The sequence below is a fragment of the Pseudophryne corroboree genome, chromosome 4 (assembly GCF_028390025.1).
Source record: "Pseudophryne corroboree isolate aPseCor3 chromosome 4, aPseCor3.hap2, whole genome shotgun sequence".
In the NCBI taxonomy this organism is placed as follows: domain Eukaryota; kingdom Metazoa; phylum Chordata; class Amphibia; order Anura; family Myobatrachidae; genus Pseudophryne; species Pseudophryne corroboree.
In genome coordinates, this window is record NC_086447.1 from 752,456,111 (window position 1) to 752,479,864 (window position 23,754).

At 47.5% G+C, this 23,754-nt stretch overlaps 1 protein-coding gene and 1 long non-coding RNA gene across 3 annotated transcripts in view; one reads left to right on the forward strand and one right to left on the reverse strand.

Annotated features, from left to right (window-relative positions):
- The window catches only part of RIN2 (Ras and Rab interactor 2), a 333,537-nt gene that overhangs the window by 249,440 nt on the left and 60,343 nt on the right, over positions 1-23,754 (forward strand). For both annotated transcript variants that reach the window (XM_063918164.1, XM_063918165.1), the window contains 3 exons: positions 5,350-5,461; positions 8,586-8,658; positions 21,730-21,821. In XM_063918164.1, the coding sequence (XP_063774234.1) occupies positions 5,350-5,461; positions 8,586-8,658; positions 21,730-21,821 (277 nt within the window). The remainder of the gene's footprint in view (positions 1-5,349; positions 5,462-8,585; positions 8,659-21,729; positions 21,822-23,754) is intronic.
- Positions 1-23,754, reverse strand: part of LOC134910304 (uncharacterized) — a 52,767-nt gene that overhangs the window by 14,751 nt on the left and 14,262 nt on the right. The window lies entirely within an intron of this gene.

Consider the following 23,754-nt stretch of genomic DNA (forward strand, 5'->3'; position numbering starts at 1 on the left):
TTTAAGTGGTTCAAACCAGTAGGATTTCAGGAAACTTAACACCACGTTAAGATCCCAAGGTGCCACTGGAGGCACAAAAGGAGGCTGAATATGCAGCACTCCCTTTACAAACGTCTGAACTTCAGGTAGAGAAGCCAACTCCTTTTGAAAGAAAATGGATAGGGCCGAAATCTGGACCTTAATAGAACCCAATTTTAGGCACAAATTCACTCCGGACTGTAGGAAGTGAAGGAAACGGCCCAGCTGGAATTCCTCCGTAGGAACATTCCTGGCCTCACACCAAGCAACATATACGGTGATAATGTTGAGCTGTCACGTCCTTCCTAGCCTTTATGAGCGTAGGAATGACCTCATCCGGAATGCCCTTCTCTGCTAGGATCCGGCGTTCAACCGCCATGCCGTCAAACGCAGCCGCGGTAAGTCTTGGAACAGACAGGGCCCCTGTTGCAACAAGTCCTGTCTTAGAGGAAGAGGCCACGGGTCCTCTGTGAGCATTTCTTGCAGATCTGGATACCAAGTCCTTCGTGGCCAATCTGGAACAATGAGGATTGTTCTCACTCCTCTTTTTCTTATTATCCTCAGCACCTTGGGTATGAGAGGAAGAGGAGGAAATACATAGACCGACTGGAACACCCACGGTGTCACCAGGGCGTCCACAGCTATCGCCTGAGGGTCTCTTGACCTGGCGCAATACCTCTGTAGCTTTTTGTTGAGGCGAGATGCCATCATGTCCACCTGTGGCAGTTCCTACCGACTTGTAATCTGTGCGAAGACTTCCTGGTGAAGTCCCCACTCTCCCGGGTGGAGGTCGTGTCTGCTGAGGAAGTCTGCTTCCCAGTTGTCCACTCCCGGGATGAACACTGCTGACAGTGCGCTTACGTGATTCTCCGCCCAGCGAAGAATTCTGGTGGCTTCCGCCATCGCCACCCTGCTCCTTGTGCCGCCTTGCCGGTTTACATGAGCTACTGCAGTGATGTTGTCTGACTGAATCAGAACCGGTTGGTCGCGAAGCAGGGTCTCCGCTTGACGTAGGGCATTGTATATGGCCCTTAGTTCCAGGATGTTGATGTGAAGGCAAGTCTCTTGACTTGACCACAGACCTTGGAAATTTCTTTCCTGTGTGACTGCTCCCCAACCTCGGAGGCTTGCGTCCGTGGTCACCAGGACCCAGTCCTGAATGCCGAATCTGCGGCCCTCGAGAAGGTGAGCGCTCTGCAGCCACCACAGGAGTGACACCCTGGCCCTGGGGGATAGGGTGATTAACTGATGCATCTGAAGATGTGATCCGGACCACTTGTCCAGTAAGTCCCATTGAAAGGTCCTCGCATGGAACCTGCCGAAGGGAATGGCCTCGTGTGATGCCACCATCTTTTCCAGGACTCGGGTGCAGTGATGTACTGACACCTGTTTTGGTTTTAATAGGTTCCTGACCAGTGTCATGAGTTCCTGAGCTTTCTCTATCGGGAGATAAACCCTTTTCTGGTCTGTGTCTAGAATCATGCCCAGGAAAGGCAGACGAGTCGTAGGAACCTACTGCGACTTTGGAATATTCAGAATCCAGACGTGTTGCCGTAACACTTCCAGAGAAAGTGCGACGCTGTTCAGCAACTGCTCTCTTGATCTCGCTTTTATGAGGAGATCGTCCAAGTACGGGATAATGGTGACCCCTTGCTTCCGCAGGAGTACCATCATTTCCGCCATTACCTTGGTAAATATTCTCGGTGCCGTGGAGAGACCAAACGGCAACGTCTGAAATTAGTAATGACAATCCTGTACCACAAATCTGAGGTACGCCTGATGAGGTGGATAAATGGGGACATGAAGGTATGCATCCTTTATGTCCAGAGACACCATAAAATCCCCCCCTTCCAGGCTTGCGATGACCGCTCTCAGCGATTCCATCTTGAACTTGAACCTTTTCAGGTATATGTTCAGGGATTTTAAATTCAATATGGGTCTGACCGAACCGTCCGGTTTCGGGACTACAGACATAGTCGAATAATAACCCCCTCCCTGTTGAAGGAGGGGAACCTTGACCACCACCTGTGGAAGATACAATTTGTGAATTGCAGTTAACACTTTTTCCCTCTCGTGGGGGGAAGCTGGTAGGGCCGATTTGAGGTATCGGTGAGGGGGCATCTCTTCGAATTCCAGCTTGTATCCCCGAGACACAATTTCTATCGCCAAGGGATCCACCTGGGAGTGAACCCACTGGTGGCTGAAATTTCGAAGACGTGCCCCCATCGGGCCTAGCTCCGCCTGTGGAGCCCCAGCGTCATGCTGTGGATTTTGTAGAGGCCGGGGAGGACTTCTGTTCCTGGGAACTAGCTGTGTTGTGCAGCTTCTTACCTCTGCCCCTGCCTCTGGCAAGAAAGGACGCACCTCGGACTTTCTTGTTTCTTTGTGATCGAAAGGACTGCATTTGATAATACGGTGCTCTCTTAGGCTGTGAGGGAATAAAAGGCAAAAAATGTGACTTTCCAGCTGTAGCTGTGGAGACCAGGTCCGAGAGACCCTCCCCAAACAATTCCTCACCCTTGTAAGGTGAAACCTCCATATGCCTTTTTGAGTCGGCATCACCTGTCCATTGCCGAGTCCACAGGACCCTTCTGGCAGAAATCGACATAGCATTTATTCTAGAACCCAGTAGACTAATGTCTCTTTGAGCATCTCTCATATATAGGACAGCGTCTTTAATATGCCCCAGGGTCAACAATACAGTATCCTTGTCTAAGGTATCAATTTCCTCAGATAAGGTATCTGTCCATGCTGCTACAGCACTACACACCCAGGCCGACGCGATTGCCGGCCTCAGTAAGGTACCTGAATGTGTATAAATGGAGTTCAGGGTAACCTCCTGTTTGCGATCCACAGCATCTTTGAGGGTAGCCGTATCCTGTGACGGCAGGGCTACCTTCTTGGATAAGCGTGTTAAAGCTTTGTCCACCCTAGGGGAGGATTCCCAGCGTAACCTGTCCGTTGGCGGGAAAGGATACGCCATAAGAATCCTTTTGGAAATCTGCAGTTTTTTATCTGGAGATTCCCAAGCCTTTTCACATAACTCATTCAGCTTGTGTGAGGGGGGAAAGGTTACCTCCGGCTTCTTTTCCCCATACATATGCACCCTCTTGTCAGGGACTGGGGTTTCCTCTGTGATGTGCAACACATCCTTAATTGCTATAATCATATAACGGATGGATTTAGCCAATTTTGGCTGTAACTTTGCATCATCGTAATCGACACTGGAGTCAGAATCCATGTCGGTATCTGTGTCAACAGTTTGGGATAGTGGGCGCTTCTGAGACCCTGACTGCCTCTGCGACATAGGATCAGGCACGGGTTGGGACCCTGACTGTCCCGAGACTTCAGCTTTTTCTAACTTTTTATGCAAGGAATTAACATTATCATTTAAAACCTTCCACATATCCATCTAATCAGGTGTCGGCGCCGTCGGCGGAGACACCACATTCATTTGCTCCCGCTCTGCTTCCACATAGCCTTCCATGTCGACACAAGCGTACCGACACACCACACACACAGGGAATGCCCTCTCTGAAGACAGTTCCCCCACAAGGCCCTTTGGAGAGACAGAGAGAGTATGCCAGCACACACCCCAGCGCTCTAAACCCAGGAATAACACAGTAACTTAATGTTAACCCAGTAGCTGCTGTTTATATTGCTTTTTGCGCCTAATTATGTTCTCCCCCCCCCCCCCCTCTCTTTTTACCCTCTTCTACCGTGTATCTGCAGGGGAGAGCCTGGGGAGCTTCCTCTTAGCAGAGCTGTGGAGAAAAAATGGCGCTGGTGAGTGCTGAGGAAGAAGCCCCTCGGCGGCAGGCTTCTGTCCCGCTTAAATATGCAATTTTTTGGCCGGGGCTCATACATATATACAGTGCCCAGCTGTATATATGCTTAACTTTGCCAAAAGAGGTCCCAAATGCTGCCCAGGCCGCCCTCCCCCCCCCCCGCGCCCTGCACCCTTACAGTGGCCGGAGTATGTGTAGGTGTGTGGAGCAATGGCGCACAGCTGCAGTGCTGTGCGTTACCTCAGTGAAGAACACGGAGTCTTCTGCCGCCTGTGAAGTCTTCTTTGCTTCTCATACTCACCCGGCTTCTGTCTTCCAGCTCTGCGAGGGGGATGGCGGCGCGGCTCCGGGACCGGACGGCGAGGGTGAGATCCTGCGTACCGAACCCTCTGGAGCTAATGGTGTCCAGTAGCCTAAGAAGCAGGACCTATCTTCAGAGAGTAGGGCTGCTTCTCTCCCCTCAGCCCCACGATGCAGGGAATCTGTTGCCAGCAGAGCTCCCTGAAAATAAAAAACCTAACAAAATACTTTCTCTCAGCAAACTCAGGAGAGCTCACTGAAAAGCACCCAGCTCGTCTGGGCACAGTATCAAACTGAGGTCTGGAGGAGGGGCATAGAGGGAGGAGCCAGTGCACACCAGAACCTAAATTCTTTCTTAAAGTTTCCATGTCTCCTGCGGAGCCCGTCTATCCCCATGGTCCTTACGGAGTCCCCAGCATCCACTAGGACGTTAGAGAAAATTGTAATAATAATAAACGGTCTAATTAAAATGTAAGTGTTGATATTAAAAATGCTAACAAAAAAAGATCTCTCATGGGGTGGGATGTACTAAACTATGGCGGTACATTCCGCCATACTTCGCAGTGATACTAATTGCATATGTACTAACATATTCTTCCGATAAGAGCTGTCCTTTGCATTGCCAGCACTTCTGGGTTTCGGTCCCGGGAGTCCCACTGTGCATGCGTAGAGGGATGTGGAAACCTCGGGAGGTGCTGGGAGGGATCCGACTGGATCCCTCTCAAAGCACAATGCAGAAAGAAGCCTATAGGTTTCCATAGGGTAACGCCACTCACCAATTGCACTGAAGCCCGGTATTGTCGGGGTTAGTACACATGAGAAATGCAACCACAATGTGATTGCCAACGCCGGGCGTTCGCCGAGCAGCGAAACAAAGTTGGGGGTGGCAAACGGGGGCAGACCTGGACCACTTTTGGGGCGTCTGCGTAACAGCTGCTCTGATTAAAAAAATGCAGATGCATCGGGAGGTGGCCTCACACATGCTGGGCGGCCCCTAGCATGTGAGGAGATGAACGCAGATCTGGCTGTGTGTGCAACGATCTGCGTCCATCTCTGAATAGGGCACAAAGTCCGAAGACAGGCTGTTGTCCGCAATACACCTTTAGTACATACCGCCTATAGACAGCTTTTTGCTAAACCACTGTTTTGATAGTCTTTCACTAAAGGTTATACATTTTATTTATTTATTTATTTATTAATTTGCTACTACAATGTCCCTAATTATATGTTTTTCTATTAACAGACCTTTGTGGTGAGGAAATCTACAAAGCTGCAGAAGAAAGTAATTTCACTACGAGTTCCTGATGAGTTTGGATCATGTTTCCTAGAATTTGTGATAAGAGAAAGCTCCTACAGTAAGTCTGTGCCATACCCTGAGCCTCTACCCTCCCTCCATAAATCAGTCCAACTCCCATTACAGGTTAGGTATAATATACCGACGGCTGGGATTCCGGCGGTCATAAAACCGATGCTGGGATCCCGAAGCATGAGTAAGGGATATTCTCCCCTCTCTCCTAACTCAACCTTTTCACAGCCTAACCCTAACCTCCCTGCGATGGTGGCTAAACATAACCCCCGCCATTCCCGCAGCTTAAACCTAACCCTCCTTTCCCCGCAGCCCAACCCTAACCCTCACCGGGGGGTGCATAACCCTAACATCTCTTGTGCCACAGCCTAACCCTCACCCCCCTGGTGGCGGCCAAACTAACCCCCACTTCCCTCCCCGGCCCTAAACCTAAGCCACGGTATACTTACAATGGTTGGTATGCCGGCTGTCGGGATTCCGGCATCAATTTCCTGACCCTTTCTGGATCCCGCCGTCATGATTCTGACGGGTGTCGGGATTTTGGCGTCAGTATTCCGACTGCCGGGATCCCAACAGCTGGCATATTAACCACATCCCCCCCTTCCCATTACAGTGGGGCACCACAGAATGGCCTGTTTATTTTATCTGTTTTTATTAACCTCTCCTTTTTTTCCCTTTACCAGCTGGTTATTACCAGTCAGCCAATTACCTAATTTTCCTTCTAAAAGTAAAACTTTGAAAAGAAGATCATGGGGTGCAAAATTGCTAATTGAAAGCGTCTTTATTCGCAATACTAAGCAGCATCCATTATAAACACAACTCTGCCTGTCACATCTAGGCAGCCATCTTGTGGACAGAACCAATGTTTGAGATTGAATGAAGCCTGCACATTCTTTAGTGACCAGTGACATCACTGAGAGAAAAATGCTGTGCCCACTATGTGTATGTAGGTGATGGGCCCACTTCATATCTGAGGCAAAAATGTATGGTAGCTTTGTGTGACTTCACTTCATAAGTCATGTTAATTAAAGTGAATAATTCAAGACCTGATATTTGCAACCCAAATGATTTAATTAGCACATTTCTCAGTGAGTTTACAGATATATATATATATATATATATATATATATATATATACAGAGAAGACTTCGGTTTCACCCGCAGTAAACTGAAGCTGTCTGTTATATGGGTTTACATGTAGCAGAGGCAGCTATTTGTGATGAGCGAGGTTCGGTTTTACTCGGTTTTACTCGGTTTTACTCGGTTCTCAAAACGGCATCTTATTGGCTATCCAAAACACGTGACATCCGTGAGCCAATAAGATGCCGTTTTGAGAACCGAGTAAAACCGAGTAAAACCGAATCCGCTCATCACTTAATAGGCTGAATCGGACACAGCGGTCACTTGGAACCAGAGCCTCTTGTATATTGCAAACAAGTGGCTTATACCACTTTCAGATTAAAATGCCAGATCACACCCAGGATTTTATACATGCAGGGCTGACCCTACCTAAAATGATGCCCTAGGCAAGATTTTGGCTGGTGCCCCCTAGCACCGCCGCTAGTTCCGCCTCTGACCCAGCACCCCATTCCCAGCATGATCATCCCTCACCCATAGTAGTACTTGTTTTTGTGTTCCTACCCCCTACGGTATATTTTAAATAGGAACAGTGCGCACATTTGGTGCACAGGTTTTTTTTTTATGAAAATGCATCTTATTTGCAATACTCTGTGGCTAGATTGCACAAGCAGCTTTTGCTGATTAAAATGATATGTGGCATGCCTATATTCTGTGTGCGACTGTGACTGTATCTGCAAACAAAACGCTACGTTACAGTGATTTCCACTGCAACACAGCATTTTATATGCAGATACAGCCGCAGTCACAAACAGAATATAGGCATGCCGCATATCATTGTAATCAGCAGAACCTGCTTGTGTCTCTAGGCACACCAAATGTCCTAGGCATTTGCCTAGTTTGCCTATGCCTAGGGCCAGCTCTGTATACATGGGACCAACCTGGGTGCGACCCGGCTGAGACCTCTTTTAGACTGGCATCAGGAACTGGCTAATTGCCTTGTTTGCTACTTCACTGCTTGTGTGCAGTTCTGCTGCTTGGCTTACCAGTTTACACTACACCGAGATCCGGGTCCTTCCCTGGACCAACCCTGCAACATACCCGGCTTGGATTCCCTGATCTCTGGACCCAGGTTAACCCTTTTGTACTCGGCTACTCCCGGGTTATCAGTGCAATAATCCAGGTTTTAGCGGCAGTGAAAAAGGGGTATTATTTATGTCACTACATCCTAGTAAGGAATACATACATGTTACCGGCGACCGGGATCCCAGCTGTCATGATCCCGACAGCACAGCGGGTCCCGGCCACCAGTATGCCGGCAGCGGGGCGAGCGGTAGAAAACCCCTTGTGGGCTCGCTACGCAGCAGGAACGGTGGCTCGCTGCGCTCGCCACAGATTATATTCTCCTTCTATGGGTGTCGTGCACAGCCACAGAGGGAGAAAAAAACCTGTGGCGCCGGTATTCCAGTGGCGGCATTTCACCGTCTGTTGGGATTCTGGCATCGGTATTGTGACCGCCGGGATCTTGACAGGCTGTCTAGTAAAGGGTAAGACTGCTTTCTGTATGACTATTGGTTAATTCCACAAAATGGGTGCCGTGGTTGTATTTAAGTGAGATGTGTCTTTCAAAGAACAGTAAAAATTTCCTGGTAAGGTGCAGTTTCCTTGACTTGCACTTACGCACCCCTGTATAGTAGTTGCAGTGTTACTTAACCCGGCAAATAGAAGTAAACACTAAACACTAATACTACGATTGTATGAACAAAGGCTGATTGAGTTGTGAATCACGTGAGGGCTTTTGTTTTGTTATTTCTGAATTGTGCAACCCATGTCTGTTTTGACCCATTTTTAATGGATGAGAACATGTTCCAGGAATGAGGAAAAGGACATAACTTCCAAACTCCTTATATTTAGCTGAATTTGCTCTCTTGGCAAAGAACTGCAGCCGACACAGTTGTTTTCAATTAGGAGAACACTGCTTTGTTTGATAGTTGCAAAACATTACTGCTTACTCTCGGCAGAAAAACACCAGGATCGGATTTAACCTCATCTTATTTGTGGTCTTATGTGGTGTCCATTATCTTTTGTCTCCCCAGCTTTTTCCTTGGAAGGCTCCGGAATTAGTTTTGCGGATGTGTTTAGACTTGTCGCATTTTACTGCATCAGCAGGTAAGATGTGTATGTATGCCTTTAGATTATATTAAGATTGTTACACATGACAATGTAAGATATAAATTCAGATAAGTAATAAACTTGCTGTCTTATGACCTTTAGTACTGTCGGACAGGCAGGATATCTAGACTCCTAGCAAGTTAGGGGTTTGCATTGGCAGTGTTGAGGAGCGGAGTCTAACAGGTGCAAGGTGGTATGGGCATTATTGCCAGAATTCTACAGGTCGCGGCACTCTAAAGGGGGGTACTCACGGAGCGATCGCTGCTAAAAATCTAAGCAATCTGACTAGATTGCTTAGATTTTAAGCATGATCGCTCCGTGTGTACCCCCTACAGCGATAGCGATGCGCAGCACCGCGCAACGCTATCGCTGCTCAATCTAGCGGGTCGCTCACTTCACCCGCTGGGTGAGGTGAGCACCCCCCCCGTCTCCCCCCGCACGCTCAGCACACATCGCGCTGTGCTGAGCGGTGGGAGAGATGTGTGCTGAGCAGTTCGCTCAGCACACATCTCTCTCACATCGGCCAGTGAGTACTGGCCTTAACTGACCTCTTAATGAAACTAGCCGGGCAAGAATGCTATATAGGGAGATACTGAATTGTCAGACGAAGCAGTAGGTCATAGACGCATTTCCTCAGTAACTGCTAACAAGCAAAAGGTTGGGTGTTCTAGACTCTGGTTAAAAATCGGTAAGTCAAGAAGAATTCAGGGACTCAGGTCAGGGATTATGAAGTGGACTGGTACATGGTGAGACAGGATAATAAAAACTGATTCTAGAGCAAGAGTAACTGTCAAATACTCTGGCACCAAATAGCTATAGATACTTCCAATTTTTTATTTGATGCTACCTGCCCTGCGGACCTCAACTGCAAATCACTTGACAGTACCGTGTGCCCACCCCTAGGGGGGGCGGTGTCAGTGTTGGAGAGCCACTGGACCTAGGGAGGATGGCATCAGAAGGCAAAACTCCTGCAACCTGGGGGAAGGGGGATCTTGCACAGTGAAGAACAACCACTGGACCAGGTAAGAGGGTGCTTGATAGCATTAAATGAAACCTACATGTCTGACATGTGAACAGTATTGGAATCTCTTCAATAAACTTAAATCAGGTCCCACACATTTTCTATACGATACAACTATGGCCGGCAGTGAAGTCATCAGGGTTCAGATACGTACAATAACCATTCATTTGTGCTTGAGGTCTGGATCCAGTGAAACATCCTGTGAAAACAGGGCTTCTCTGCCTTTTGGCTAAGATCAAGTGTAGTACCTGCTCGAGGGAAACACTTGGTGGAGTACCTGTTCTTACACTGGGGGCGTGAGAGGTCCCTAGTGTGGAATGGAAAAACACCTTGTGGAGCACCGTGCTGGGGAGGGACTGGCTCTGGTCGAGAGTGGAGAAAAACTGGGCTTAGTATCCGCCATCCTTATAAGGGGATGAAATAGGGCCCCTTGCGTGGAGTGGAGAACGGCCTGGTTTAGTATCTACTCTCGCACTGAGGGTTAGTCCTGTACCCTGGCATTGAGCGGGTATGAAGCTTGGTCTGGCTGGAGGTCGGGAGCAGCCTGAAGCCTGAGGTGCTATGTTCCCCTGGTGCTGGAAGAGCCATGGGTGCCCGAAAATGCACTGGTGACCTATCACACCTTGCACTAGTACGGCACTTTAGCACTAAGCACCTCACTCCTTCTGTCTGCACCCACTTTCCTTTGCCCCGGCTTTTTGGCTAGGGCAAGGATAATTTTTACTCTTCCCCGGCCTTCTGGCTGGGGCCTGTTTATTTATTTTTTCACTTCTTCACGTGTGTTTACACTTTTTTTGCACTTCACCACTCCTTTTTATGTTTTTTGTGTGTGTGTCCACGTTTTGGCGGGGTTTAGGTGAGACCCTTATTGGCCACCCTCTACCCATGTAGCCGAGGCCCTCTCCTTCTGGGGAGGGCTGAAGGTTTTTTGTTCCCCGGGGGAAGCTTCGGCCAATCCTGGGGAGAAAGGGATGACCCCGAGCCGTGAGGCGGAGGGAAGTCTGAAGACCCTTGCCCCCTAAGGAGCCTTTTGGCTCCGGGGGTCTGGGACTCAAGGGGTCCCCCTGCGCTTCGGCATGAGGGGACCTGAAGACTCTTTTTCCCTCAGTAGGCATTTTGGCTCTGAGGGTTTGGGGAGTAACGGGGCCTTTCTCCTTTTGGAGAGGGTCCAAGTCCTACGCCCCCAGCACGGTTTTTGCACAGACCACTGGGTGATGAAACCACGCACCTCGGGCTCCAAAGGGGGGGAAAAAAATCCTCTGAAAACAGGGACTGTTCCTGCTGATCACTAACTGTACGATTATGATGCTTACGAAGAAGTTAGAACTTGACTTACTTAAAAGAGAGACAAAAAATACAAAGAACTCCTCTTTCTGAATAAGGCATGAGTAGCACTGAATTTGAGTAGCTTTCTCCAAACATTATTCTAGGTCAAATACAATCAGGTTTCAAATAGTCATCCATGATAATTCGGCTCCCAGGACATAGGTCTATTCACTTTGGTGGCTCAATGATTGTGCTAGCTCCTACTTCCTAGATGTCTATCCTCATGAATATGTGCTTCTGTATGAAATATATTAGCCTCCGCTGTTTGTTGGCAATAGACTTTGGGGTCTATCCATGAAATAGTGAAAAGAGTGGAGAAGTGGGTAAGTGGAGAAGTTGCCCATGGCAACCAATCAGCTGCTCTGTATAATGTTACAGTATGCAAATTTAAATGTTACTTAAATGCTTATTCGTTGCCATTGGCAATTTCTTCACTGGCTCACTTCTCCACTTTTTTCACTGCTTCATGAATAGACTCCATTGACTGCTATATTTAGTGCAAATATACTGATAGTTGGTGAATTATTATACTGTTGCTGTGAAGTTAGACTATACATGTAATGCACGCCAACTCTCCTGCCTACTGATTACTTCCTCCCACTCCTACCTCCAAACAGTGAGTAGACGCCCCCCGGAACGCCTCCCCGCTGTCAATCTTCTTGCGATCACGCTAGCGATCCCTTTCTTCTTTATTCTGACCACTGCCCAGCGACGGCAACGATGTGAGTGCGCATTGCGGGCGCATTACACATTGCGGGCGCCGCACATGCGCAGTTCCGACCCATTCGCATCGCAGCGAAGAACCGCTGCGTGCGAACGGGTCAGAATGACCCCCTTCAAGCGGTCTCAAGACCCTCTTCTTCTCCAAACCCAGCCAAATGCCATCCTAACCCTCTGTTCCATGCTCTGTCTATTCCATCTGTGTCACCCCTGTCTGTCCCTCCCCTTTAGAATGTAAGCTCTCACGAGTAGGGTCCTCTTCCCTCATGTGCTTATCCTTTTCTTACTTTAATATTTTTCGACTGCACCAAATCCCACGGTATTCTGCCACCTGTTACTTATGTCAGTGTCACCTGCTGATGTGGATATGTTTATGTACCCTGTACTTGTCCTATATTGCCTTCAACTGTAAGTCACTGTTTTCCTGTTTTGATTATTCGTTTATGTACTCTGTAATTGGGTGCTGCGGAACCCTTGTGGCGCCATATAAATACAGGATAATCATCATCATCATCATCATGATCAAAGATATAGTTGTAGCAATTCCAAGTTGAGGGGTGGGAGGGTGGGTCCGTCTGACTTCAGTTACTGGATAAGAAGTTTTGGTATTACCCAATCAGTAGAGTGTATAAGATAACTACAGTATCTGTCCAATCAAGCAGATCTTTTTAGGCAGGTTTAATGAAAATACTTGAATTTTCCAGACAGATGTGTACATCTAAGTCACTTTGGGGATTCAGTTAAGAGTTTAATGCATGCCTTTTGGTACAGCATACTGTGTCTTGTATGTTATGGCACACAAACACTCTAGAACCAATCATATACAGGTACTGTACATGTGATGCAACCATTGTGATCACAACTACAATTATTGGAAGAGGTGTAACTGGGTTGTATGAGACTGGTGATGGTCATCTGCACAGATGTTGCAAGGCCTGTAAAAATAAAAAAAATAAAAAATAAAAATGGCACGGCCCCCTCCATCGTACTCTGTCAGGACAATCGGGATGCCATCTGTCGATATTGTGATGCCAGTATCCTGTACGGCATCTGTATCTAGACACCGTGATTGTGTGCTCCTTTGGGATCACAGCGTCTGTATATCGACCCCCGGTATCCCGTCCGTCGGGAAACCAACTGCTTCCCAGCATTACTCAAGCTTTACACAATCGGATGCCTACCATCACTTTACTAATGCAGGCCCCTTTACAGCTGGTCCATAAACCAGACGAAATTGACGATTTTGCCTCCTATGTGAGCAAAACCATGCAAAAGCTTTCCGAAGAGCAGCAACAAGAGTGCCAGCGCCTGGTGTCACAGGTTTTGTATAAAGCAGGCAAAGGACAACTGAAACTAGAGTGCAACGTTGCTGAACCAGAACCTGAGGCACGTGCTCCACATCACCGTTTTCCCTTCAGTCCATCATCCACCAACCCTTCCTCCAATAGCCATCCTCCTCCGCATCCCAGCTACCCTTACCGTTATACTCCACCGCAGGCCCCACCCACCTACTCTCCCTCCACTTTCCATCCTCCTCCTCAAACCAGCTACCCTTCCCGTTATCGTCAACCCCCGCCCCCATCCACCCACCCTTCCTCCACTATCCAATCTCCTCCTCAACCCAGCTACCCTTCCCAAACCAGCCACACATCCACCATTCCCTTTCCGCAATTCTGTCCAGAGGGGGATCTGGAGGAGGTGGAGGAGACAAGTCTCTTTGAAATGTAGGGTGATTCTGATTTACTGCTTGTTATACATACCAACAGATGTTGTATATTCTGATACTACGGTGAATGTCACCGCTTTCAGGCGGACAATGCACACATGCTGCTAGGGACAGGTTGATGGTACCGGGGACCCATCTTCCTGCCCCTAGCTGCATGTGTGCATTGCGCCCCTGGCACCAGTGACACTCACTGTAGTATCAGAATGCACCACATCTGTTGGTATATATAAAATTCCTGCTGCCCTTGGTGTATATTGTGATAGATCTGGTGCACTATGATATACAGCATTTTAGTGGCACCGCTTTCATGTGGTTCATGCACACATTCAGCTTGAATCAGGTTGATGGTTCCAGGGAGCCTGAAGCCGAGCCTACCTGCATGTGTGCATTGTGCCCCTGAAAGTGCTGCCACTCCAAAAACACTGTATATCATACTGCACCAGATTTAGATGCAATATTACATTTTGAAGATACATTACTATAAAGATATAGTATATGCTTTGATATATATATACCTTTTTCTTTTACGGTTCACAAATGTAATGCTGCCCTTGTTATATATTGCAGTAGATGTGCTGCATTCTGATACTACGGCATTGAGTGGCACTACTGCCAGGGGCACAATACACACGTGCAACTCGGTGCAGGTTGATGGAACCGGGGACCCATCTTCCTACCCTAAGCTGCATGTGTGCATTGTGCCCCTGGCTGCGGTGCCACACAACGCCATAGTATCAGAATGCACCACATCTGTTGCTATATATAGCAGTTTTGTTTTCATCTCATAAATGTAATGATGCAGATGTACTGCATCATGAAAACCTATACTGTTTGCTAAAGTTCAGCCATGTTGGCCACATATTTAATAAAAAAAAGTTTTGTTTTGAAATAAAAAAATATAAAAATTCTACCAAATGCAGTTTTAAAAATTAAACATTTTGTAAATCTGCAAGCAACATGTGGTATCATTTTCTTACCTTGCAGTACTTGTACTGACGCACCTTGATAATAGCCTTGCAGGTTTCAGGTATGATGTGTCCCAAAGCCTGCGCAGAGATACGGGTCCCAAACTTCAGGTCCTCAAACGACATGCCACGAGCATCTCCTCAGCAGGGATAGGAACCTGCAATTTGGTATCCCGCTTCTCAATGCAGGGGGTCACCAGACGCAGCAACTCCTGGAAGGTGCCATCATCCATGCACAGGAAGTTGCGGAAGTCGTCTGGGTTATTGTCCCTAATCTCATCCAGGAGGGGAATGTAGGAACGAGTAGGCCACTGAAGCAGTCATTCCTTGGTCCAGCACGATCTCAACCTCCTCCTATGCTGGGCCCTCTCCCTGTCTGCACTTAACTTCAGCACAGCATAGGACATCAGAGCTTGATAACGAGCAGAAGAATCCATCACTACACAAAGCAGGATAGAAGCATTTTGTAATGCCAGGCAGAACAAAGCAGTGCACAGTAGCTAGCAATGTGGAATGAGCACCAAGCCTCTCTAGTCACAGAGCAAACAGAAGTGCACAGTGTTAATATGGCTGCCACTCTATATACCCCCCAGATCAGGGGCGGAACTGTGGGAGGCAGTGGAGTCGGCTGCCGCCGGGCTCCTGACCTCAAGGGGGCACCTCTCCTCCACTGTCTCCCGCTGACGATCGCTCGCTGATACTTTTTTTTTTAACGATTCTTACAGACGGAGGAGCTGTGTCCGTGACACGGAAGCTGCCTCCTGTATATACAGAGAGCTGGCACAGAGCACAGCTCCTCCCGGGCCCTTCCAGTTAAGCAAGCCAGCCGAGTGAAGCTCTCTGTTCCTCGTCAGGCTGATGATAGCCAAAGGTAGGCACTGGCCTCAAGCTGCACTGTGGTGGGGAAGGTGTAGTTGGGGGCGCTGGGGGGACTTTGATAAATATTGGAAGCACTGTGTTTTGTGTGTGCATGTTTTAAGTGAGGTGTGTGTGTGTGTGTGTGTGTGTGTGTGTGTGTGTGTGTGTGTGTGTGTGTGTGTGTGTGTTTTTAAGGAAAGTTGTGTGTTCAAGTAAAAGAGGCATGTGTGTGTGTAAGTGAGTGAATGTGTAAGTGAGAGGCGTGTGTGTGTGAGAGGCATGTGTGTATGTGTGTGTAAGTGAGAGGAGTGTGTGTAAGTGAGGTGTGTGTACCACTTTGTGACGACGCTGCCGGCCAATTCCACAAATACGCCAATTTGAGAATTGCCGCATGCGCCGTACGGGGATCACTTTTGACACACGATTTTATTTAAATACTTTCAGCTGCCACCAGCAAAGACTTTTCAACGTATTACGGACGTTACAGGCGTCTTTAGCTTTACCTGTCACACACACACTGCAATACTTAGAAAAATAGATAGGCGTGAGCCACACAGGCGTTGGAGTTCATAAGTGAGAGGCATGTGTATAAGTGAGAGGCATGTGTGTGAGAGGCATGCATGTGTGTGTGAGGCATGTGTGTGTGAGAGGTATGTGTGTGTAAGTGAGAGACGTGTGTGTGTGAGAGGCACGTGTGTGAGAGGCAAGGATTAAAGGAGGCATTTGAGCATTTCTACAGGACTATGGGGGTCATTCCAACCCGTTCGCACGCAGCGGTTTCTCGCTGCAGTGCGAACGGGTGCGGAATGCGCATGCGCGGTGGATGCTGTGCGCGTGTGCAATGTTGCCCAGCGACAGAGGTCGCCGGGTTACGTCGCGCCTACCGACGGAAGTGGTCGCAGAGGCGACCGTTAAGAAGATTGACAGGAAGGAGGCGTGGCAGGGCGGATTCGGACCGTTGGAGACCGTTTTTGGGGAGTGGTGAGTAAAACGCAGGCGTGTCCAGGACAACGGAGGGCGGAGGTGTGATGTCAAAGCTGGCCCCAGCATCACAGAGATCGTCTCACAGGTTAAGAATGTCCAGGCCTAGTCTTCTTTTGCTTGAATTTTTTTTAGCTTAGCAGGGCTGCACAAGCGTTCGCAGCCCTGCTAAGCTAAAATACACTCCCCCATAGGCGTGTACTAGTTGCTGACTGCAATCAACTCGGAATGACCACCTATGTACAGAGCACACACCTGGTCTGGGTACACGCTACCTTACAAATATATGGAGGGGTGTGTGTGTGTGAGGCGTGTGTGTGTAAGTGAGAGGCGTGTGTGTGTGTGTGTGTAAGTGAGAGGCATGTGCAGGTGTGTTTAAGTGAAAGCGGTGTGTGTGTGTTTTTAAGTGAAGGAGGCATGTGTGTGTGTGTGAGTGAAAGAGGCACGTGTGAGAGGCATGTGTGAGTTTTTAAGTGAAAGCGGCATGTGTGTTTTTAAGTGAAGGAGGCATGTGTGTGTGAGTGAAAGAGGCACGTGTGTGTTTTTAAGTGAAAGAGGCATGTGTGTGTTTAAGTGAAAGGCGTTTGTGTGTTAAAGTGAAAGCGGTGTGTGTGTATGTTTAAGTGAAAGAGGCGTGTGTGTGCTTTTAAGTGAATGAGGTGTTTGTGTGTTCTTTATATATATCGGCACACCGCTGCGCCAAAGCATCTCCATCGAGACCTGTTGGCGGGTGAGGGAGCACTGTAGGTGTACTATAAAGGTATGCTGGTATCTGTTTTTATTGTAATGACTGACTTGGAGTGCGTCCACTTTTTATGTGTATCTATATTACTATTGGGAAAGGTACCTGTGCACGCTACTACTGTTCACCCTGAGTGCCGGATAGTTACATATGGCACCAACATTTATCATGCCTCCGGGCGACTGGGACGAACTTACGCCTCTGCCCCAGATAGCTGAGCCCTTTATGCAAATTTCATCAGATCTCAAAGATAAATCTGGTGTGCTTTGGGCAGCATGCGATCTGATCGCATTCGATCACCCGATTTCTGGTCGCAAGGGGCATGCGATAAATCGCATGATTGTATGCGCATCAAATGCACCAAAAAGCACTTTTGATTCGATTTATCACACGGGGAGCTTCAAGGGAAATCGAAGTGCTCAATCGCACAAGTGTATGAGCACCATAAGCGTTTATGTTTTTAAGTCTATTGGTGGTGTGTATTCTGGGGCCTGTTCAAAACTATTAAAGATCTGTTGTTCCTGAGTTGTTTTTTCAATATTATCATATTTATATTAGTAGCAATGATACAAATCTGTGGTTTAAGCTGTGGTGTAGAAGCATTAATGTTGGAGTTTGTGTTTGGAATTCCTGTATTATGCACATGTTGTTGGTTGAATGAGGATAATGTTCGTCTGGGCTGCAGACCAAGGAAAGATGTAATAAGATCTGGTCCTATGAAAGGAAGTGGCTTGGGGTCATCTGCACCCAATGCTCCCATGTATTCATTGGGCAGAGCTGGCTAATGATGGGTTTGTGCCACCGCTAGGTGCAGTGTGATCTCATTTTCCATCTCAAAAGGGACTTTTCCTTCACTGATAATTTAGAAACAAGTCACGGTTTGTAGCAGTCCGTCGGAACAATGTGTCACGGTGCAAACTTGTTCTACCTTGAATTCTAAAAAAAATATTTGGTCACTGGTCAGGAAGTTGTTATTGTTAATATGATTCGGAAATAGCTAAACTCCGTGCCCTCCAGATTGTAAGCTGTTCTGGATGGGATTTCTCCCTACAAGAACTTTTGTTCATATTGGAGCTCATTTAGGGGTGGATGCATATATGCTCCAAATGTACATAGGAAAAAGTGCATAAGAATTAAGCATATTTATAAGTGTCAGGATACACACAGCCTACCCAATCATCCTCACTGCTTATTGGTGACCCAGCCCTCAATCACCTGCAAGAGATACGACTGCTAAAAGACGTGGATCCCAGCCTATGCTTGCCGGCGCCCTTCCATCTCTACACACGATATAAATCACAGCTCAGTGACAACACATAAACCTTTTTAAATTTTTGTGTAGCTATAGTAACATACGTTCAATTCTAAATGAGCCCCATTGTGATACTTCTTTATCATTGATTTGTAAGGTGCCACAGTGACCCTCAGCGCTGGACAGTGGGGAAAATGGACAATATAGACAAAATAAATATAAACATGAGGGCCCTGCTCACAACAGCATTTAGAATCTAGCGGGAGCTCAAGATAAAGAAGCCAGTGTGGAAACGGGGACGGTTCTGAGGGTGTATTACTGTACGTAGTATTGAATGGAGTAATACTCTAATTAAGAGATGGGCTTTCACTACTTTTCACTTAGAGGCATCGGGCTATATTTACAAATAGTTGGCTTTTGTAAGCCGCCACGTCAGAGCGGGTTGGAGCTGAAAATTGAAAGTGTCACTAACATTCAGTGTATGCCTGTCGTGCTTGAATGTTAGTGTGGCATTACGTGTTCAGCTCCAAGCCAGGAAGAAGTGGCGGCTTACAAAGGCTGATGCTTCATAAATACAGCCCACAATGATAGCTTACCGCCCAGGTTATGCATTATTATATAATGGGGAGTGCATAATATACATTGTTACACTGTGTGTTAAGCATTGCGGATGCATACAATTAAAGCAGAGCTCCACTTAGAAAAATGAGAACTGTAACACTCCTTACCTACAGCTATAAGCATCATGAAGGTGCACTGTCTAACACCCATGCCATTTGTTACTTATAGCTTAAGGTCAGTGTTGATGTCTTTACCATGGTAGAGTCTGTGCAGTTTTAGGCATATAGGGGGGATTAATTTAGGTGCAGGAATTCATTTTCCCCACTTGGTAAACCGTGGGTTAATGCGCACTAACCCATATATTCCGTGCAAATTGCTGGAGTGTATGGGTCCCTCCACACGTTGAAGTGCAGACTGCTTTCAATGCAGATTTTCCTTGCTGCTCCTGAGGCTGCAAGGCAAAATCATTCCTCTAGGGCAGTGGTTCTCAAACTCGGTCCTCAGGACCCCACACAGTGCATGTTTTGCAGGTAACCCAGCAAGTGCACAGGTGTATTAATTACTCACTGACACATTTTAAAAGGTCCACAGGTGAAGCTAATTATTTCACTTGTGATTCTGTGAGGAGACCTGCAAAACATGCACTGTGTGGGGTCCTGAGGACCGAGTTTGAGAACCTGTGCTCTAGGGCTAAGTATATGGGGTTGCTGCAGCTGTTTCATTCAGACTGGCCATTAGCTGTGGGGTAACCTCCGTGCCTAATTCAATCTACCCCATAGTGGATATATTGGTAACTGAGATGGAAAATCTGAAATCCAGATATTAGGTTTTCCTTAACCTGCAATAGCCTAATTGCGTAAGTGTTCACACCCCTAAATTAATACTTTGTGGAAGCACCTTTTTCCTTTGTAATTGCAATAGGTCTTTTAGAATAAGTCTCTTCATACAGATAGAGGTTGCATTCCTATCCCACTCTTCCACGCAAAAAGTTTTGCAATATCTCCTGTGCACAGCTCTCTTCAGGCCATTCCAATCGTGCTTTATCATGCCGGAAAGTGAAATTATCCTCAGCTTGTAGACAGGAGCCAGCAGGCTTCCTGACAAAATATCTTGATATTCATTATCCTGTAATTAAAGCAGATGACTGTTGGGAACATGCTATTCTTTAGCTTGCTGGCTCAGAGGTGGCGGAACTAAAGGCCACTACAGTGCCCAGCAATCCCCCTCTCCCCTTGAGCCTCAGACAGCGCATATCAGAAGAGGTCCCCCTTTGCTTTGTTTGCCATAATATTTTCATTTGTATAATACTTTGATTACAGTACTTTGGAAGACAATTCTACATTTGCAGGATGGGATAGAGTAACAAAGTATAGCACAATCTCAGTGAGCCACCGCATTATGCGTGAACTCACATGCTCTTCATTCATGCTGAGTTTTTCCTGAAGTTGTTGGACATTTTCCAAGCTCTTCTATACAATGATGTGTTTGGACTGTGTGTTACAGGCAACCTCAAATAAACTTTCCTTTCTTACTGTATTTAGACAGAGCTCCATGATATGGGGAGAGGTATTTTTGAGATAAGTTGGATGCATGCAAGCTTTCTACCGTTCCTCCTGACTTCACACAGGGTGATAGTTCTGTTAAATGTCACTATATTTTGTTTAAAGGGCATATAAACCAGAACAGCATATACTAATGCCTGAGATAAGCAATATTTGTGCAGTGTCTTGTGTGTATACTCAGTGGGACTTGTCTAGTAGGGATGTAGTCAATATCCCGGCGGTCGGGTTCCTGCCGGTCAGAATACCGACACCAGGATCCTGACCGCCGAGAATGCTGGCAACGGTGCCAGGGCTATTCCCACTCGTGGGTGTCCACGACACCCATAGGGCTGGAATAGAACCTGTGGTGAGCGCAGGGAGCCATCAGGCCCGCAGCATGGCGACCGCAGCAAGCCTGTATGGCAACCGCAGCAAGCAAGTGGCTTTCTAGCGTGCCCCGCAGCCGGGATCCCGGGATAGGTATTCTGACCTCCGGAATCGCAGCCGCCGATATTCCAACACCAACCCATCTAGTATACCAACTGTCCCTTCCCTTTACTGACAATTGTCATCTTTGAAAAGTTGCCTTAGTTAACAAAAGCAAACTTGTACAGGATGTCAGGATCAGAACATTTTGCCTTCTTGTCTATATAATCATTAAAGTTGTTTGTGTTTAAGTAAGTTGAAAAGCGTAAAATATTTTTTCTTTGTAGCAAATCTTAAACTAATTTACCAAGATTGCATTCAGGGTATTGTAGAAGTAAACTAATACAACCAATCAGATATTCGTTTTCATTATCCGCATGCACTATATAGATAAAAGTTAAAAAGTGCTTTGTTGCTCCACAACTCCATCTGTATTGAGGGAAGTTTGACCGGCAGCTTGACCAGTTTATGCATGGTAACTCATAAATAAGGCTCAGTATCTGTATTTGTGAAAGTTGTCATACTGATAATAACTGGCTTCTAAAAGCCCCCAAAAATGTGTACACTCCCCATAGAAAATGAATATCTGCACTGGGTTGGGGCTGGAAGACTGGCGCTGGGGGTCCCAGCGGTCAGCATACCGACCCCGCCACAGGTTCTATTCCCACTGTATGGATGTTGTGGACACCCATGAGTGGGAATAGTCCCTGCGGGTTTGCATTTTGTCTGCTGGCATTTTGATCACTCGGGATCCCTGCGTCAGCATGGTGATCCCGAATGCCGGTAACATGACCGCATCCCGCTGCACCAATATTAATAGCGGAGAAAATTTCCAACATACAGTATGTAAATCGAAGAAATTTGCTATTGTATTTTGTACTCTTGGATGCCAATAGAAAACATGATGGCTGCGGCAATATTTAATTGTTTAATTTTCTCTTGACAACAGGGACGTTCTTCCGTTCACTTTGAAGTTGCCCCATTCCATTGCAACGGCCAAGTCAGAGGCTGAACTTGAAGAGATTTCTCAATTGGGAATCGGTGAGTAGGATCAATGTGTAAACTTGTCCCTTTGTCACTTGATGCACTAACTCTGTTCCCCTCACACCCCTCCCCTACCTCCCCCCCCCCCCCCCCCACATGACACCTTCGGGGGGAAAAATCATCAGCGCTTGTAAAAAGGGGCATGGCCTTGCAGCAAAAGACTGCCGTACACCTCAGTTATGCCCCTGGCACTATATTATGCCCCACACAATAATGCCCCTTACAAATTATGCCCCACAATTTTCTCAGCTCGTTCTCAGGGGTTGGTGCCAGCATCTTCCCACCTTATTTCTCCCAGCCGCCGGCTGGTAAGTGCGGTCCGAGCACTTCTGGGTACAGCTGTGAGCTCCTGCATCATGTCCCTGTTCTAGCGGTCCAGTAGGACCTCTTGTATGTCTCCAATCAGGTAGTGGCCATTTTGGCTGGGACATTTTCAGCTGTATTTCTTGCAGACGGCCAGTCCACATGAAATACTGCCGCAGACAGTGGCTGTGACGCCCAGTGCGATAGCACAGCTTGCCTGGTCCAAGAAACGGCCCTGGCAGCTACACTGTGCTGCAGGGTCACAGTATTAGGGAGTTTATGCCTAACTCGAATGTATTTAATGACTGGCTTGCACTGAGCAGATGAAACATACATATATTCTGGAAAGTTCATGGGCAAGAACAAATAAGAGAGACATTAAAGTTGACATCTGAGTTCTTGAACATTTGATACAGAAAAGTCTGTATTATACAGTTGCCTGTCTATAATGGGTGCAGTGTATGCAGTGCAAATGGGCCCCTTTGGTACAGGGGGGCCCACACCGCACACCCTGCACCCATATAATTATACTTACCCCTCTGGAGTCCTGCGGAGGCTGCTGCTGCTCCACACAGAAATCAGTAGGAAAATGGCATTGCACATGATGTCCCTGTGTACAAGGCGCAGGCGCTTGTACTGCTGCTTCTATACTTGCTGTGCGATGCTTTTGTACTTGTGCGGGGGGGCCGGACTGACATGCGGGGCGGACTAGCCCTGTGCTGGGCGTCCCCCCGGATGTCTGGGAAGATGATCGTAAATGTGCTCCCATCAGCTCAGAATGACCCCCAATATACTGATGCCAGTATCAGCCCTTCCACCGGTGTACAGCTGTGCGCCTGTGACTATATGTTAATGCTAGTATCAGCCCTTCCCCTGGTGTACAGCTGTGTGCCTGTGACTATACGCTAATGTTAGTATCAGCCCTTCCCCTGGTGTACAGCTGTGTGCCTGTGACTATACGCTAATGCTAGTGTCAGCCCTTCCCCTGGTGTACAGCTGTGTGCCTGTGACTATATGCTAATGCTAGTATCAGCCCTTCCCCCGGTGTACAGCTGTGTGCCTGTGACTATACGCTAATGCTAGTATCAGTCCTTCCCCTGGTGTACAGCTGTGTGCCTGTGACTATACGCTAATGTTAGTATCAGCCCTTCCCCTGGTGTACAGCTGTGTGCCTGTGACTATACGCTAATGCTAGTATCAGCCCTTCCCCTGGTGTACAGCTGTGTGCCTGTGACTATATGCTAATGCTAGTATCAGCCCGTCCCCTGGTGTACAGCTGTGCGCCTGTGACTATACGCTAATACTAGTATCAGCTCTCCCCCCCGTGTACAGCTGTGTGCCTGTGACCATACGCTAATGCTAGTATCAGCCGTTCCCCTGGTGTACAGCTGTGTGCCTGTGACTATATGCTAATGCTAGTATCAGCCCTTCCCCTGGTGTACAGCTGTGCGCCTGTGACTATACGCTAATGCTAGTATCTGCCCTTCCCCTGGTGTACAGCTGTGCGCCTGTGACTATACGCTAATGCTAGTATCTGCCCTTCCCCTGGTGTACAGCTATGCGCCTGTGACTATACGCTAATGCTAGTATCAGCCCTTCCCCTGGTGTACAGCTGTGTGCCTGTGAC